This window comes from Eucyclogobius newberryi, unplaced genomic scaffold, assembly GCF_026437365.1.
Source record: "Eucyclogobius newberryi isolate DKJ021-1_F unplaced genomic scaffold, fEucNew1.0.hap1 SCAF_6, whole genome shotgun sequence".
Classification (NCBI taxonomy): Eukaryota; Metazoa; Chordata; class Actinopteri; order Gobiiformes; family Gobiidae; genus Eucyclogobius; species Eucyclogobius newberryi.
This window is the reverse complement of record NW_027316278.1, coordinates 8370205-8389856: the sequence shown is the minus strand read 5'-3', so window position 1 is coordinate 8389856 and position 19652 is coordinate 8370205. Positions and strand designations below refer to the sequence as shown.

Sequence of the window (19652 nt, the reverse complement as noted above, 5' to 3'; positions counted from 1 at the left end):
TGTGGCAGTGAAGGGAATACCAAATATATTAACTTTACTCAATTGTATTACACTGTACTTTGATATAATAAGGGAATACCAACTATATTAACTTTACTAGAAATTGTATTAAACTTTACTTTGAACTATGAAGGGTTTAGACCGCACACAAATATATCCCATTGTTTCTCTATGTCACTTCATAATACGCCCCAAGGTTTTTTTTGGCCTGTCCGGACCACCCGTGTAAGTCACATTCGAAAGGGACAGATGGTAAGCGCTCTGTTGATCTGTATTAGAATTGTACTGGCAGGGATTAAACATTCGATTGATTCTAACTATTCTGATTCTTGCCCTTTCTTTCACAAACGAGCACGCCAACAGCAGGGTGTTTTATTTGTAAAAGGTGGCAACAGCAGGGTGTTTTATTTGTAAAAGGTGTTGTCAAATGGCTGAAATAATCAAATCAAATACAGGGCAAAGTCACACCTGTGTCATAATAACTCGGTGAACCGAAATTGTAAGTACATTTATCCTTTGTATTATCCTTTGTATTCCTACTACGGTTATTACTTGTCAGCGAGAACTGAACAACAGTAAATCTATGTTTTGACATGGAAGGACCTGGATCAGGTTCAGTGTCAATGTAACAACGTCAGGAAGGAGATTACTATAAAAAATAAGTCCAGAATCAGTCTAGTTTGAGAAATATTGTTATTTATTTGTTTGGCCTTTACCAGAAGTGGGTAGAGTCTCCAAAAAATGTACTCAAGAAAGAGTAAAGTTATTTCAAACTGATATTACTCAAGTAGAAAGTGCAAAGTAGTCCAAGAATTTACTCAAATAAGAGTAACTTTGAGTGCAAGTCTAAACTTAACATCTGGTTTATCATTTGAAGTTAATGTAATTTTGTGTAATTGGAATAACAAAACATTAAAGCACACAATCTGGTATTTTGAAAGTGTTAAGACACAAAAATATTTTTTTCTTTCAAGATAAAGCTTTTGAGAAAAACATTTTTACTCAAGAGATTGTTTCTTGTATTAAAAATATTAACCCGGAGCGCTGAGCTGACGGAGTGAACTGATTCGGAGTTTTTGGTCGCACCGCCCACAAGCATGGATACAGGCCTGTGACGTAGAGTGTATTTAGCTGCCAGCTTTAGGACTTTATTAATAAACTGTAATATACACCAACAAGTGCTGTGTTTTGTGTGCAGTTGTTTGCTGTGCATTGCTGTGATTACTGAGGAAACTTGATAATTCACACTTTATATCAATTCACTTGTCTCATGCTGTGGAAACTGTACTGTAACAAGGACAGAGAAATGAGGCAAAATAGAACCAAGTTGTCTGGTCCAAAAGTGAATCTTTAGTTTAGCCGTGCACAGCCAAAATGCTTTCCCTGACAGTTGTTGTTCCCTCCCTTGGATTGAATTCAACTTATCAAGGCACGTATGCACAAAACCAGTGTAAACATACTGCAAAAATGCACTCAATGTTCTACTGCAAGCGAGACATCCTTGGATCCCCAGCTGTCAGTCTGTTTACCCAGGGATGTCTGCAGAGCCACAAGAAGTGTGACCCGGATGTTACACACACGTTAACCTAAGTTTTATGGCACCAGGCAATTATTTTAATACTTTACCTGGTGTCAGGTTTTAATTCTTTATTTCAGTCCCTGTTTTAAAGTGCCCCCTACAGGTCAGACGGCTCATTGAACTAAAATACAGATGATAAAAAAAATATTTTGCCATAAAATTATAAAAAAAATTATCACAGAATAGCATTTTTTTTAGTTTATAATTTAACTTCCTGTTAGTAATTGATGACATCAGAGTGGGAAATTACCCAACAAACACTGGGCAAAATCATCATCTAATGTCACAATTATTTTCATTTGACACAAAAAAATATTTGAGAGCGACTAAATTCTGCATAAACTTTGACTGGAATGAGTGTCCCTAGTGTGATGTCATTTCCTGTCATTTTTTACATATTTGTCAATGTTTTCTCCACAAATACCTACTCGAGTACTGGAGTAAAACTATTATGTATATTTCCAACAGGTATAAATACACCAGATAATGTGAAAATTAGAAAATAGTAAAAACATGTCATACACACTTTAAAGTGTGCAACATTAGATTCTGATCAGAACCCAGAGCCCACTCAAGTCATTCCTGAGTAAACAAGGCCTACATCCAGATCCTTGGATTTTCCCTGCTGCCAAAGGCACATTCCAAAGGTATCCGTTTATTGTGTCCATGGCAGAAGTTGTTGGCTGCCATAACAGGCCCGATCTAAAGTCAGTATGAAGGTGCAGTCCTGAGAAAATATTGTACCGACTCCACCTTCACCAGTGACTCATGGGAGGAGTGACTCAACATGAATAGAGTCTGATGTATCACTGTGAACTGGGCCATAGCCAACATCTGGATTGGGAGAAAAAGCATGTTTGTTGAGGCATGGTCTTGAGGTTCAAAGAGTTTTACAGCAAAGATTGACCCGTCTGCAAGGTGCGTACAATTAGTTTTATGTGAGTAGTTTCAAATTAGTTACTGGGTCTTGTGATTGATGTCTCTTTTTATCACTTAATGTGATCATGTTTTGTCCTAGTGTAGACTTGAAATACCTTGGTTTAGTTATGGTGTTGTCTTACTCCTTGTTGGTCTTCATTTAACCCTGGCTTAGTCCTGGTTCTTGTTTTGTCAGGGCCGTTTCTTTTTCGGGGCTAAATGCAAGCTGCCTCATGGGGGCCTTCTCATATTATATTGTGTCGTATTGAAAACTTAAACAATTTTGTACAAATGTTTGAATTATACTTTTAAGCGCCTTCAACACCATCCATCTAGGGACAAGCTGGAGACGGCTTGTGTGTCCAGGATCCACTCTGACCTGGCAGAGTGGATCCTGGACTACCTCACAGACCGACCCCAGTTTGTGAGAGCCCGGGACTGTGTGTCTGACACTCGGACCTGCAGTGTGGGGGACCTGCAGTGTGGGGGCGCCCCAGGGCACTGTCCTCGCGCCCTTTCTCTTCACCCTTTACACTGCAGACTTCAGACACGACACGGACAGCTGTGTCCTGCAGAAGTTCTCTGACGACTCTGCCATCATCGGACTCATCACGGATGACGATGACGCAGAGTACAGAGGACTGGAGCAGGACTTTGTGGACTGGTGTCAGCGGAACCACCTCCTCATCAACGTGGAAAGACCAAGAAGATGGTGGTGGACTTCCGCAGACGCCACCCCACTGCCCCCTCACCAGTGAACATCCAGGGACGGGACATTGAGAGAGTGGACTCATACAAGTACCTAAAATAAAAAACAGCGTAGGCTATATGAAGCTATTTATTTCTTATATTTTTTATTGTTTTATGTTTTACGTTATGTTCGGCCCGCGGCCCAAAATGAGTTTGACACCCCTGGTCTACAACAAACACTGTTAGCCCTGAAAACGTGTAACTGTCATACCCATGTGTAATACTGACTTTAACCATGTGTAATACTGACTTTAACCATGTGCAATACTTACTTTAACCATGTGCAATACTTACTTTAACCATGTGTAATACTGACTTTAACCATGTGTAATACTGTCATATTCAGGTTCATAGAACTGCTGTAAATAAGAGTGTTTACTTTACCACTATTATTAGTACTATTTTGTCTTATGTTAGCTTATCTTTATTTTATCTTTTTATTTTCTCCCTCTATTCCTTATTAAGAACATGAGAGGTTCCGTCTATAGGAGTTTTGTTAATAAGAGTTTTTCTATTATAGGAAGTTTTAAAAAACACTCTTGAAGGTGGTATGGACGATTTTTTTCAGCAAATCTTTTATCATATTTCCTCGTGGCGTGGATAAATCATTTGTCCTGCCACGTATCAATCATAAAACGCACCTACCGCTCACCTGCAGCCGCGTCAGGCTCATCCCCACGTTTCCGCGTGCCTAAGCGCATGGATCTATCATAATATAGTTCCCTCAGTGTACGGGGCAAAATGAAGACGGAGAAAGACAGTTCGAGCTGACGCAGAAGTGGACAGAAATCTACGGGAGACGAGAGATGCGATGCGCTCCGTTGCGCTAATAAACAAACGCACGTGTGTGTTGTATCGGTCCACACGGGGGAGTGGCATGCGCACTTCCGCCTGCGCTCTCAAATCGCCGAAAAATCGTCCATACCGCCTTTAAGTTATCTGTTATTTTCTTCTGTATCTAATTGCATTGCAACACCAAAATTTCCCCATTGTGTGGACAAATAAAGGCATATCTTGTCTTATCTTAAATGGACGTTGACAATGACAAAAATAAAATGTTTTGTGCTTGCAGATCCAAAAAGGAACAAAAATGTCAAACTCTGGAAGCAGCTGGAATGCATGGTTGTTTGGAACCAATCGTGTCCAGTCTTCTCCTGAAGAGCAAGCTGTAAAGTCCATAAAACAACTCAACATTAACGCGTCGCAGTTCATCATACTCTTTGAGCACTATCACCGCAGCAGCATGCAGCAAAGTGTTCAGAGCTGCCGGAGGATGAGTGAAAGACTGAAACAACACCAGCACGCTCTCACAGTCTGTATGGGATCGAGCCTGTTGCTTGGAATACTGACAATTATCCTGGCAGTTGCTATATTTTCCCACCCAAAACATAACAAATCTCTTCATACGTATTTGGCTATTTATGGAGAAATATCTAAAGAGATGCAAGCACTTGAGGAAATCCATGAAAGACCCATTCCCATATTGGTTATGGTTATAATGCTAATGTTAGCCGCTCCCCTAGTTGTTCTCTTTATTTTAACACAGATTGACAAAGTACGAATAGTCTGGAAGGTAAACGTGTGCACCCAGGACTTCAGGAGGAAAGTCTCACTGCTCAACCCTAATTTGGAGGAGGTGAAGCGTGTTTGTGAGGAGCTGCGTCGAAGGTCTTGGTCTGTTTTTGACGGTAAAGAAAGAGTGAACATCATGAGGCTGGAGCAGAGCGTGCTGGAGATATTTGTCCTCACAGAAAGTCTCACAGCGCTGGCCTCTGCAGGCTCAGTCACACAGGTCTATGAGCAGTACAGCCGGACACTCTCTGAACTGGACAAGATGCAGGTTCAGCTGCTCTACTACAGGGAAAATGCAATACTAATAGAATGGTCTTCGATCTGACTTTTTACATCTTCTAGTTCAGGAGCGCCTTTACATAGCATTGAAAATGGGAAAAGTTAGTGTCTGCTTATCTTGAATCATCGGTTAAACATTTTCAACCCTTTACTCTTAAAAAAACACAATAGTCTCAAGGTATGGATATTGATAAGAGGAATAGTCAATAAAATCTTTTCAATTTGATTCTCTTATCGATTACATGTATATAAAACAATATTTTTTTATGTAACTAAGTCTGGATTTAGGCCAATTTTAATTTCAGTTTAGATATAACTACATCTGTAATAGAACCCCAAAGCAGAGTCACGAGGCCGGGGCAGGTCTAACAGTTTAAGAGGACGACACAAACACACGGTTTGCAGATGGATGAAGTGCAAGTGTGTCTCGTCTGCCCCTGCCACGCCCCCTGTCACGCCCCCTGCCACGCCCCCTGCCACGCCCCCTGCCACGCCCATGCTTTTGCCGAAACAAGAGGGCAAAAGGGAACTCACAAAACTAAACCACAACCTCTAAACTCGCTTTGGGTCTGTTCAAAAGAGTCATTCTGACCATATCTGTAAATCGTTTTAACGCTCATACATTTGTTCATGTTATTGTCAAGAAAAATATCTGAACTTTATTAAATGAATTTGATTATTATTTTGTTTCATAAGAGTTGATTTAACGGACTAAATTGAAATTGTTCTTAACTCCAAACTGCACCTCTCTGGGCTGTGGCTACAGTGACTTTAATCTGATCCGTTTGATTTGTCCTGACAAGAAAGTCATATCTGTAATAAAATGTTCAAATATGTTATCACCACATGATTAAAATGTTTGGGGTAAAATTGCATGGTTATTTTTTTTTTACTAGCGACTTTGAAAATGCTTTTGTCTCGGGCAAACAAGTTCTAACAAGTTCACATTCAGAACAGAAGTGCAGAGCCTAAAAAAGCAGTGTGACAACATACCCAGTCTCCTCTACCTAACAACGACCTGTATGAAAAATGTCTTCAACAATAAATTGACATATCAGAATAGGTTTATTGCCATTGTCAATGAACAAACTCAAAAACATAGGAACTTGTCTTGGTGATTCGGTGCAACATAAAACAACATATGAATTGTTAGGACATTTTACCTGCTACTTTCACGTTGCAGATCACACTAAAGGGTTTATCTGTGACACATCTGTGAAGGGGAGCGCCACAAACCTGAAAAACAGCACCTGAGAATGACATTTCACAACAGTCGACTAAACACCGATTAGTCTAGTAAAAGGAGGTACTATACCTCCATGTATTTAACCCAAACTGCACTCAAAAGACAACAAATGCAAAAGATTTTATGCAAAAAAACAACTATTTACAGAGAGGTAAACAGTGCAATCTTAAGTCGGTGTAATCCCTCATTCGTCCAGGCGTGTTCCATAGTAGAAAAAGCTTCAGTTGTAGTCATCTGGACTCAGTTTGAAAAAGTAGACGTTTCGACTCTCATCCAAGAGTCATTGTCTCAGGGTGGTTGAGCTAGGGTCTCACTAAGACAAAGAGGATTCTAATAGCCCATTAAGATTCTGAATAGGCTAGCTCGGTAGATACAAGGGGGGAGTTTCTGTTGAAACAAACAACTCTTTCTACTTCAGGAAGGCTCCTCCCAATGGGCGGGTCTTACCACAGAACAGTATTAATATCGGAGTTCTCGACCTAAATTCTGTTATTGACAATGACTCTTGGATGAGAGTCGAAACGTCTACTTTTTCAAACTGAGTCCAGATGACTACAACTGAAGCTTTTTCTACTACAGTGCAATCTTAAGTTATTAAAAAGATAGTTTTTTTTGTCCCACAATGGGGGAATTCTATTGTTGCAACACAGATGCAGAAACAGACTTGAGATATACAAGTTGTGATTCACTCCTTATCTTCCCATTTTGTTGTTGTTGTAGCATAGAAATCCAACCTAATAAAATAATAAGTCGAGTAATGCAAATTTTGATCGACTAAGACATCCTCGACCGATTAATCGACTAAACGATTGCAGTCCCGTTTCGTTCACGTTTCCGCTGCTGGTGTCATTGCTCGCTTGTGTTTTCTTATAATAATCTGATTGTGAGACATGCGCGTTTGGCCCGGTGTTATTTGGGGTTGCTCTGTGCCCTGATGCAGGGCGAGCGTCATGCGCTTTTCCACTGAAGGCGCAGAAAGAGGAAGTGAGAAGGGCAGCTGTGAAGGCGACGTCGAGAGAGGAAGTCACAGACAAGACCATCAGAAACGAGGCGACAAGGGACACCATTTCAACAAAAGGGTACGTTCATATTTTATTTTACCAGAAAGCGTTGACTAAAAATACAGCTAACAAAATATAGTGATTTATTACATTTAGTTAAATTTTTTTTTTTTTGACAGGACAAAACTTTGGACTAAAGATTGTTATTCATATAGGGTTTTTTTGACATGTATATGGTTTAATTTGACTAATCTGACCCAAAATCTGATAAAAATACCATGTGTAAAGTGAGTTTATGTCTCAATATTTATGACTTTGTATTTATTTTATTTTTCATCAGACAAATGTGAATTAAAAAAATATATTGTAAAGCTATTTATTATACCTTAAGCGACAAAAAACAGAAGTTACCCAGGTCTAAAACGAACCCACGGGTCAGCGAACCTGTGAAATATTGGTCAACATGACGTTAATTATTAAATAAATAAATAAAAAAAGGTTATTTTGGGGGATTTTAACAGTCATCCGGATGCTTTAATGAATTATAAATACTTTGACTAGTATAAGGACAAGATTACTGCGTTTGAGGATGTTAACGTCTTCAATTTGTAACAGGTTAAGTTGATAAAAAATGTGAAGTAAAATTCTGACAAATTTTATGTCAAGATTAAGGGTATTTTTTCTGTAAATGGCTCCTACAACAACAATAAAAGTGTTGGCTATTAGTTTGTTTGATCCAATTATTTAGCCGTACTTCTTTTGTTATGCCTATTGTCGTGTACATCGTAAAATGGAGAATATACTGTTGTCTATTGTAAGCACAGGAAGTGAGTGACTTTAACTTCCTGCTGTGTTATTGTGTCAACAAAAAATCCCTTTGTCACTGCACATTTTGCGGAAAGAAAACAACAACTTCTGCAATTGTGCGAAATCTAAATCCATAAAGGTGAATGAAAAAATGATCAAACAACATTAAAAACACATTAACTTGATTATAATGACAGTTGCAGTTATAAAACACTCCGGTAGAAGTGTTTTGTATTATTTAGGAATTTGTCATTTCTCGTTTTATTTTTTTAATCACCTACTTCTAACGCTGATAAACACTTGTTAAAAGTGTATTAAAGCACATGTTCAAACTAATCCCACAGATGGGTGCAGTGTGTGGTGCAAATACATGTGTTTTTACTGACTTTAATCAAATATTTGACAGTAAATAAGTGGATATTAGTAGTGTAAGTGTGATCACATAACAAAAAGGACCTCAAAACTTAACACAAAAACACTCCTTTATCTAAGTTTAACTAAGAAAAATCGTCATTACACAATAACGTTCAAGTGTTTTTGTATGTTTAAACAATTTATCCAAGAACCATTTTGGAGTTGGATATAGTTCAGCGCATGTGCAGTTGACGGCGCTCTATCTAAAGAATAATGTGGTTTTGTTTCAGGTTTAACCAGACGACATCATGGCTCAGACCTGCCTCAAATGCCTCAAGTTCACCATGTGTGCAGCAAACTTCCTGTGTTTTGTAAGTCCTTGTTCAATTCATATTTTGTTAAGTACGTGGTGAGGAATGAGTTAGGCACATGGGCAGGAATTCAATTATCAACTGCTCGCAAAAAATAAATAAAAGCAATATACTTAATGATTCCAATGTAACGGTTTATTCATGTCACAATTAGCTTTTTGGTTTTATTTACTTGTTTAAAAAGGGGCGATATGTAAAAAATAACAACTGAAAATGAATTCTACTTTTGAGCACCAGAGGGGATACTTGCACTTTTCTTTATCCACTCAAGTGTTCTTCGTCTGGGGTGCTGTATGTTAATGAGGGATCCACCCATACCACGTGGGCGTTCTGAAGTAGTGATGTTACGTCCCTAAATTCCTTTCCTTCTCGTCTTAACACATTATGAAATCAAACTTTCTGAATGATGAAGTTGACATACACGCAAAGATAAAAAAAAACAAAAAAAACGTCTACATTTTGATTTACTTTGAGGAAAGGCTGAGCAGAATGGATTTAATTTTGCCTCTAAAATCACCACATTTCTTTTAATTGAACTAAAAAAAAGACCCGCTTTATTTTGAAAACTGTCACTTTTCTATTAGTTGTAAAGATTATCGTCCCTGGATCAAAAGGTGGCAAACCTCGGACAGTGCTCAACTTTACAATAACCAAGGCAAAATCAAAAGGAGAGACACTGGGGCAGATTGTATCGCGAATGCCAATTTACACCTGTATTTGAGAACAGAAAGAAGATGTTTTTGAATCCTTTTGTTGAGGAAATTGTTAGTTGACAGTTGCAGCAACAAACAGAAACTACTTTCAATTCACATTTTTGCCCTGTCTGTTCATGTAGACGTTTTTTCAACTTTCATCCGAAGCTCATTCTGAATGTATCGATGTTTTTACTGGTCTCACTTTGGTCCGTCTCTGTCCTCCTGTTGTCCTTTTCTACGTCCTTTTTATTCAGGAGGATGTTCTCGATTTGACATTCCTTGCTCTTCCTAAGTTGTTCTCCCTGTGCCAAATCTGTGTCAAACCCATCTCTCTCTTGAGGACCTCTTCTGGAAGGATGCTCGTTAGTTTCTTCCGCAAAAATGTCTGTTCTTCAGTTCATATCAGTTCTGAAGTCATTTCCCCCAGACTCTTTCACTGAGCTTCTGCGTCAGGTTTCCTCTCTAGATGTTCTCCGCTCTGTGTCCTTTTACCTGAGGTTTAATCCGTCTGCTATTCGGGATCACATTTCATCTGCAAGACAAGTTCCTATGTTTGTGAATTCTGATAATAATAAACCCTTTCTGATTCTGACCTTGAACCGAAGGATTGAGAAGGATTTGTCAATAATCTGTGCAAACGTGTTTTGAATGATTGTGAAAGAATCTCTATTGACAAATCGTCAAATCAAACTTATTTATAGAGCACAATTCGTACAAAGCGCGATTCAATGTGCTTTACAATGTTAAGACACATTTAAAAAATACAAAAAAACCCACAATCATTCCAATAACTCACAGCTACAGAGGAAAAGTCTTGTTGTAAATGCATTATGAGGCCATTTTTAACTTTATTGCCCCTTTAACCTTTACCTTGATTTATTCATTTTGACTCTGGGTGCTGTTAGAAAGTACTGCCCATACGAAATGCTAAAAATGAATGATAGATATAGCTCTTTTTGGTGTGTAATCTTGTGTTAATCCCGTCAGATGAGCGGCCTCGTCGTGTTGGGGTTTGGGATCTACATGACTATGACGTTCAAAATGGCCGCCATCACTCCGGCTCTGGCCAACATTAACGTGGCCCACATCCTGATCATCACCGGCATCATCATCACCTGCGTGTCCTTCCTGGGCTTTCTGGGCGCGCTCAGGGAAAACCGCTGCCTGCTCATCGTGGTAAGGACTTTGGACGGGTTATGTCATATTTTATCTCTTCTATATCTACTTTACCTGGCCTGTTATTCATGGTAAACACTTGGCATAGCAGTGCGGTCAAACTATTATTTTGTTCAGTCTGTGATCCAATTTCTTTTATAATTTATCACTTATTCAAGCTTGTAATTTCCAGCGTTTAAGTTTAAAGTGCCACTGACAGGTCGGATTACTTTTTGAACAAAAATGCAATTAAGATTTATATATTTAAAAATTTAGCTAAAAATGCTAAACATGTTATCCCAGAATAGCTCATTTTTTAGGTTTATAATTTAATTTCCTGTTTGTAATTGATGACATCACACTGGGAAAATACCCAGAAAACACTGGGGAAAACTTCTTTAATTTGAGAAAAAGAGCAACTTTTGTTGGATTATGTTGAGAGTCAAAAAAGTAGTTTTTTCTGTAAATCATGCATAAACTTAAACTTAACTTGCATAAACTTAATCTTAACATAAACTTGTCTGGTGTACTTGGTGTGATGTCACTTCCTGTAATTTGCTACAGATTTTTCAACTTTTCTCCACAAATACCTGCTCAATTGGTGTAAAACTATAATTAATGTACAACAGGTATAAATACACACAAAAAAATCTAAATTAGAAAATTGTAAAAAAAAAACCATCATAGGCACTTTAAGTCACGAAAGAATAACAGAATTTCATAAACACTGACACACCCAGTTAGAGGTCAACACTGCAAATTCTGCCCAGGTCCCGGATGTAAAATTCTCATGTTTTTCATAGACATTTTGTAAAAATCAAATATGTAGTAGTTAAAGTCCATGAGGTGCAATCATTTTAAAAACCCTAAAATTTGCCTATATGTCATTTAAATGTTGCGCTTTATAAAGTTTCTGACAGTTAGATGATTTGCCCAATGTGTTTTAGTAAAGGCTGGAGAGAACATGGCTTCTGTTGCCGTGCTAGTAGAGATTCTAATGAAAATACTGTAAAAATCATACATTTAAGTGTTTGAATGAACATATGATCGTTTATTTGCGGTCCTGATAATGCTACGGACCCCACCAACAGTTATTGTAAATTAAAATCAAAAAAAGTTTGTTCACATTATGTTTTGGTAGAACATGGGCATTAGATCATGAGCAATGCCAAATTATTAAGTATCTATTACAAAATTATGATTAAAAAGTGCAGCTCTTTTAGTTTGTTCTTTAGTAGTACAACTGGTTACCATGGCGACGTTCTCTTCTTTGGTGTTTTATTGCGGTTGGTATCCACAGTGTTACATAACCGCCACCTACTGTAGTTGTACGTTTTTAAAGTGTGTTTTACGCTATATCATTAACAAAACGCAAAAAGAAAAAAGCCCCTCAAAACCTTTAAAACGTCTGTATACATATTGTGTAAAGTAAAATGATTATTACTTATACTTAAATGTCATTGTCCAATTACACAAGTACGTTCAGACCCAGATATGAAAGGCCAAAAAACAACTCAGCCACTGCAGTGCGAGTACTTCAGAGGCAGTTTTATTTAAAGTTGTGGCTTGTCGACCGAAAAAACTGTAAAAAGCAACAGCAGTGAACGTGACGCTTCACTGTGGTGGACGAGGCTTTAAAATGAGCCAAAGCTGCATCATAAACGCCGCTTAGCTTTGAGAAAGTCGAGGGTTTACGGTCAATGGTCAGCCTCAGTGAGTCAGACGAGAAACACATTCATAACTGTTATTTAGCTTCTACTTATGTGAGCGTGTGCAGAAGGGGTTGAATTAAAAATGCACTATGTAATTTATCACATCATTCTCCACTTTGAGCCATTTGCCAGATTTGAGGTCAATCATCAATATTTTCATTATTTAAATTCAATATTTAAAATGGCATCTGTCGGTTTGAGCCTTAGTCATTTCAGTTAAATATAGTTTAAGGAAGTTCCATAACATTTATTTCTGTATAAGACACTCAGTCAACAGACACAATATATAATAAACATTGAATGAGTTGTTTTTCTGTTTGCTCAAGTTTAAAAGCCGAGCCCATGTTTAACTTTATGTTTAAAAAATAAAAGATAATTATAGCATATTAACTGTAGTTTGTGAGAGAGTTTCTGGATCGTGCAGAAGTTTCTGAGACGGAACAGATTTAATTTAGAAGAAAATTCCACACAGACTCAAATTGTAGAATCGGACATCACCTGCTTGTCTCCATGGAGATGAGCCAAGTTAAATACTGTGGAACATCCCAGGAAAAGCAACAAAAAAAAGTTACAGAGTGCATCTTAGAATGATAGTGTTTGTACAATTAGGATTCTAGAGACAAAAGTATCTAATATTGTGGGTTTTTTAGTATTTGTAACTGTTTTTAATGATCTGGAGCTGAATAAACGGCTCTAAAATGTAGTTTATGTGAATCTTCTGGCCGGTTAATCATATTTAAATGAACTTTTTATCTCCAGTTTTTCTCCATGCTGTTCATCCTGATGGTGGTGGAGCTCAGCGCAGCGTGTTTGCTCCTCATCTACGAGCACCAGGTAAGCTTTCCTTACTCGTTTACGCAGTGTGGTGGAAAGTAAAGTACAAAAGTTACTGTATTTAAGTGAAAAAACAAAACAAAAATGCTTTCTGTGAAGTCTTCTTACAGTGGATACTTTTTTACTTCATTGGATGGATGTTTTACTCTATTCAAATGTAGAGTAAAAAGTACTTTTGTAAGGCTTTGGGGGTTATATTTTTAGCACGTTCATGGTGACATTCTGCCTGAAGGTTTTGGGTTCAAGTCTCTGCTTTGAGAAAACAGAAATTAACACATAAAATTCATCACAACAATTGGTTCAATTAATTGATCCAAATTGCTACTTTTGTGCAAAGATCAGCACGATTCTTTATCAAAACCTCCACTTGTGACGCTTTAACAGTTCTCAAAATCTGAAATGCCGGTACTTATTTTATAACTTTTTGCTCTTAAAGTACTTAAGTTCCTGTTCCTGTTTTCCTGCTCTACGTTTATGTTACTTTATTGTTTTGCTTCTGTCCACTGAAGTTTGCACATTCTTCCTGTGTCTAATCTGGTTTCCTCAGTCACAAAAAAAAAAACCTGGTTAAATAAAGCAAAATGACGCCAAATAAATGAATAAATAAAGCACTTCACTTAATCGAAAACCGTGATTATTCCGGTCAAAATATAAATCGTAAGAACCAATAAATGAGTTTTTTGTTCAATCTTTAGCTCAAAAATGGATCTAAATGTTAAGAACTTTTCCGTCTGTTTTTGTCACATTTAGCTTTATTTTGACCTTCAGAAAGTTCAGTTTTGTAAATAGTAATAGTAGTAAATAGTTTTGCATTATAATAAAATTCCTACTTAGGGCCGTCCAAAGCTGATGCCAAACATGTTTAAAAACATATGATGTTTTGGTGATCGCACACGCAGAGGAAAGCTAGCGTTTTTGTTGTTTTTACTTGTCATTTGGGACGTCTCAAGTCTCGAGTGTTTTGTTGCAGCAACGAAAGGGAACTACAAAGACCATGATCCTTTGCTCCATTTCAACGCAGACTGTTTTTGAGCACTTTTCTACTTCTGTTTCTGTGACGTCTGGTGTCGTTTCACAGATTTCCGAGAAGCTGGAGAAGGAGCTAAAGGAAGGACTAAAGAAGGCTAAAGGGAAAACGGACAATGGTACGATTCTCACCGACTGGGACACGGTTCAGAAAAACGTGAGTTGAGCCTTAAATTGTTGAATATCCAAAGAATGAAACGATAAAACATCAATTGAAATATCCACAGCTTTTACTACATTTTCGGCAAAAATATACATAATTTTCTACTGGATGGTGGTCATTTCCATGCATTGCTTAGTACAGCCGGTTTAAAGATGTAATCCTGTATTGTCCAAATTCCCGTTTTCACCTACCCCCCATCTCCGCCCACAGCTCTGTACTTGTAACAAAAACAAATCTGCCGCTTGTTGAGATGCAGTTTCGCACAAGAAATGACCCGTTTCTACTCATGATAAACAAAATGTTAAATAATGTTAAAGTTACAGTTTGTACTTTTTACTTTTACTACATCTGTACTTTCTCCACTAGATTTCTGAACTGGACTGGAAGTATAAAGACGTTGAAAAAACGTTGAAAAAAAAGTACTTTAAATTCCCCAGAAAATTTGAATATGTATTTAAAGTCCAACTGTTGACCAAAAATGTGCTAAATTCCTTATCAAAATCCCCACATTTACCGTAACTCTTGAACAGTTCTGCTTTCTTCCCTTTTAAGTCAATTTTACTATGATTATTTATGTTTTTATCAGTCAGTTTTGTGATTTTACTGCATCTTCTCCTGTTCTGTAAAGCACGTTTGTGTACGCATTGTGCTCTACAAATACACTGGCCTTCCACCCCTGTAACACACCCATCTTTACCGCTTTAGCTGCATTGTTGTGGAGTAAAGAACGTGTCCGATTGGGAAGGGAACGTTCCAAAAAGCTGCTGCCAGTACAACTGCCACACCAACCCAAAGTACTATGAAAAGGTACAAACAACATACCAAGACTTGTTCAGCATTTGCACATTTCACTGTGAATTTAAGCATACTTCTAATTTCAGGGCTGTTTTGAGGCACTGAAGACGTTTTTTGAGGATAATTTCCTGACCACTGGGATCACAGTAATTGTTCTCTGCATTGTTGAGGTAAATATTTTAGCGACAACATTTCTGATTGACTAAAGACTTGCCGTGTGCACCGGGTTGGTGGACAAATCGGGAAAAACAATGAGCAGTGGATTAGAGTTTATGTACATTAACGACTCGATACAAAGGAAAGTGCTCGAATCAGACAAAATACGGGTCAAATCTAGTCAATTTATTATCCCGGAAAGTGTTATTACATTTACAGTTTATAAAGTGTAACTGGTTATTAGTTTGTTACTAATGTATTGATAGAAGAGACTAGTATTGGCAAAACAGACGAGCTAATCTCATATACCATCATGTACCATATAATGTGAATTACAAACAAAACAACACAATTAACCCCAAAATTATTTACAGTTTGAATTCAGTAGTGCACAAAATGTTTGACCAGTCAGTTCCAAAGAGGTGAAGTTCTGCTCCAGATGTTCCACAGTTTGAGAATCGCGCGAAAGTTTGTGGTTTACGTGCCACAATATTGTCCGATATTCCGTTATTTGCAGTAAGAGTAGATTTATAATGCGGAAATGAGATTGAGGAAGGAGAGAACAGGCTGCACCAGCCTCCTACCCGACCAGTGGCAGTCCTGGACTCTGAGGGACGGGCCTGGACTCTGAGGGACGGGGCCTGGGCTCTGAGGGACGGGGCCTGGACTCTGAGGGACGGGCCTGGACTCTGAGGGACGGGCCTGGACTCTGAGGGACGGGGCCTGGACTCTGAGGGACGGGGCCTGGACTCTGAGGGACTGGGCCTGGACTCTGAGGGACGGGCCTGGACTCTGAGGGACGGGGCCTGGGCTCTGAGGGACGGGGCCTGGGCTCTGAGGGACGGGGCCTGGACTCTGAGGGACGGGGCCTGGACTCTGAGGGACGGGCCTGGGCTCTGAGGGACGGGGCCTGGGCTCTGAGGGACGGGGCCTGGACTCTGAGGGACTGGGCCTGGACTCTGAGGGACGGGGCCTGGACTCTGAGGGACGGGGCCTGGGCTCTGAGGGACGGGGCCTGGGCTCTGAGGGACGGGGCCTGGGCTCTGAGGGACGGGCCTGGACTCTGAGGGACGGGGCCTGGACTCTGAGGGACGGGGCCTGGACTCTGAGGGACGGGGCCTGGACTCTGGGGGACGGGGCCTGGACTCTGGGGGACGGGGCCTGGGCTCTGGGGGACGGGGCCTGGGCTCTGAGGGACGGGGCCTGGGCTCTGAGGGACGGGGCCTGGACTCTGAGGGACTGGGCCTGGACTCTGAGGGACGGGCCTGGACTCTGAGGGACGGGGCCTGGGCTCTGAGGGACGGGGCCTGGGCTCTGAGGGACGGGGCCTGGACTCTGAGGGACGGGGCTTGGACTCTGAGGGACGGGCCTGGGCTCTGAGGGACGGGGCCTGGGCTCTGAGGGACGGGGCCTGGACTCTGAGGGACTGGGCCTGGACTCTGAGGGACGGGGCCTGGACTCTGAGGGACGGGGCCTGGGCTCTGAGGGACGGGGCCTGGGCTCTGAGGGACGGGGCCTGGGCTCTGAGGGACGGGCCTGGACTCTGAGGGACGGGGCCTGGACTCTGAGGGACGGGGCCTGGACTCTGAGGGACGGGGCCTGGACTCTGGGGGACGGGGCCTGGGCTCTGGGGGACGGGGCCTGGGCTCTGGGGGACGGGGCCTGGGCTCTGAGGGACGGGCCTGGGCTCTGAGGGACGGGGCCTGGACTCTGAGGGACGGGGCCTGGACTCTGAGGGACGGGGCCTGGACTCTGAGGGACGGGGCCTGGACTCTGAGGGACGGGCCTGGACTCTGAGGGACGGGGCCTGGACTCTGAGGGACTGGGCCTGGACTCTGAGGGACGGGGCCTGGACTCTGAGGGACGGGGCCTGGGCTCTGAGGGACGGGGCCTGGGCTCTGAGGGACGGGGCCTGGGCTCTGAGGGACGGGCCTGGACTCTGAGGGACGGGGCCTGGACTCTGAGGGACGGGGCCTGGACTCTGAGGGACGGGGCCTGGACTCTGAGGGACGGGCCTGAACTTAATGTGAAATATTTACATATAAACATTCAACAGTTCAACGCAAATATAGTAAAAGAATAACTAAGGCTAACACTTAATGTAGAGATTGAACAAGGCTCTTGGCCCAGACCACATTTTAGCATTAGCATCTTGCAGCTAAAGATAACATATCATGCTAACAAACAACACACCACAAATACTCACTCACCAATCCCATTGATCAGTATTAAGGCGACATGTGATGAAGTGGTTCTACAAGTAGGTCAGAGTGTTTAAAATGTTTGGTTTGAGAGAACTGACCTGGGCAGGTGTTGTTCCAAGCTCCTCCCCCACTCTTCTGATTGGAGGAAGTCTGGGGACAGGTGTTGAACTGCTCTACAGTGTGATTGGCTGGATGTGACCATGTGGTGGGTATGAGGGTAGTTGATTTGACCCTGGGTTACAAAAGCATCGCCCGAGAGTGAAGTCCAATTATTATAATACAGTTCTTTAATTCTAATTTTAGAAGTGAATAAAGCAACGTAATAACTTGTTTGTTTGTTTTGACCAGGTTTTGGGGATGTGTTTCGCCATGACGCTCTTCTGCCACATCAGTCGAAATGGCCTGGGATACAAGCTATAAACCACATCAAACTGTATTATAATCATTTCCCTTGTGGATGAATAACGTTTGTCTGAGACCCTTTAAAACGCTCTGTCATCGGGACGTTAAAAGTTCCAGAATGGAGTCGACCGAAGGCAATAAAGCAGTTTATTTTTAGTGATTAAATGAATGATTGATGTAAATGCTAATGATTTAAAAAGCAACAATCTGATATTTTCAGGCAAGAAATGTCACTTAATTTGCTGTTTCCGTGGATACAATTACAAAAAACTATTGTGAGATCAACTTTTCCGTAAGTATTAGTCCAGTTAAACCTAATAATCTCCTTAATTAACAAATAATATAGAATAAAGGCAGATTCTGTGGCTAACCCCAGATCTCCCCGATGAATTGGTTTTATGTTTCTTTTCAAGTCCGGAGTTTAGAACGTTTTTAAGGGTCTGTTTGTATATATGTCACAAATAGCTAATTAACGGTGGAAAACGTTGACAAATCTTAATTCTACAACTTTTGGTACTTTTAACTTTATGTAAATACGTCAGCTGTTTAATGCACGCTTGTTTTCACTGCCCATTACTGTAAACGTCCTTTTTTTGTGTCTGTACTAAACATAACCCACTTGTACTATCCAAATCGACACTGACACGTTAGCAATAATAAACTATAATTGTGTTGCGTGTAAGAAGCCCGTCGTCGTCTCCAGTGGCAGATGTCTTTGTGCGTTTCCGGTTTCACTTCAGTAAACTGTGGTTCAGCTGAATTCACACCTACTTCCCCTTTTCAGAAATGAGCAAAGCTTCTCAGAATCAAACAGCCTTTTATACTTCATGGCAAAGAATTACTGAAAAATGAAACTATCATAACAATATCAGTGTTTTACTTAAAAATGCCTAGTTTTATGTTAATAGCTGTTAGCGTTTTATATATTTATACTAAATACTGTTTTAGACCTTGTTTAGCCCTGTTTTAGACCCAGTTTAGCCCTGGTTTGGAACCTGGTTTAGCCCTGTTTAGACCTAGTTTAGCCCCGTTTTAGACCTGTTTCAGACCTAGTTTAGCCCTGTTTTAGACATGTTTTAGACCTAGTTTAGCCCTGTTTTAGACATGTTTTAGACCTAGTTTAGCCCTGTTTTAGACCTAGTTTAGCCCTGTTTTATACATGTTTTAGACCTGGTACTTGGTGAGAAATGGTCAGGAAACCACTGTTGACCTCTCACACAACCACAATTTGGGAGGAAAAGAGCTGCAACAGTCTAATAACAAATATACCGAATAGAAGAAAACAGTTGTAGAAAACTGTAGAAGTTTCTGACTTTGAGGAAAATAACTGTTGCGAGTTGTGTTGCTAATCACTTAGTCCAGCAATTGTGCTTTTGATTAATCAATTACTTGTTTAGAATGCAAAAGTTTCGTGATGAATTTTATTTTACTAACCAAAACATTCAACATCCCCTTCCATAGCAAATGTGCTAATGTTGTGCTATCAACTCGCTAACCTAACAACACACACACACACACGTTTTCTGGTACTTTCCTGTTTTAATAAAAAAAAAATGTCCTTATTAACCTTTTTGTTGTTGTGGCAAAATGATTTACGGGAACATATTAAACAATGCGTTTGGACACAGATTCT

At 40.2% G+C, this 19652-nt stretch overlaps 1 protein-coding gene across 1 annotated transcript; it reads left to right on the top strand.

Annotated features, from left to right (window-relative positions):
• Positions 1–7309: 7309 nt before the first annotated feature.
• LOC140346527 (leukocyte surface antigen CD53-like) lies at positions 7310–19613 on the top strand. The gene is made up of 8 exons (XM_072432638.1): positions 7310–7423; positions 8797–8877; positions 10560–10748; positions 13199–13273; positions 14352–14456; positions 15168–15269; positions 15344–15427; positions 17966–19613. Exons 2-8 carry the CDS (start codon positions 8815–8817, stop codon positions 18035–18037), a joined length of 690 nt encoding a protein of 229 aa, XP_072288739.1. The 5' UTR covers positions 7310–7423; positions 8797–8814; the 3' UTR covers positions 18038–19613.
• The last annotated feature ends 39 nt before the right edge of the window (positions 19614–19652 follow it).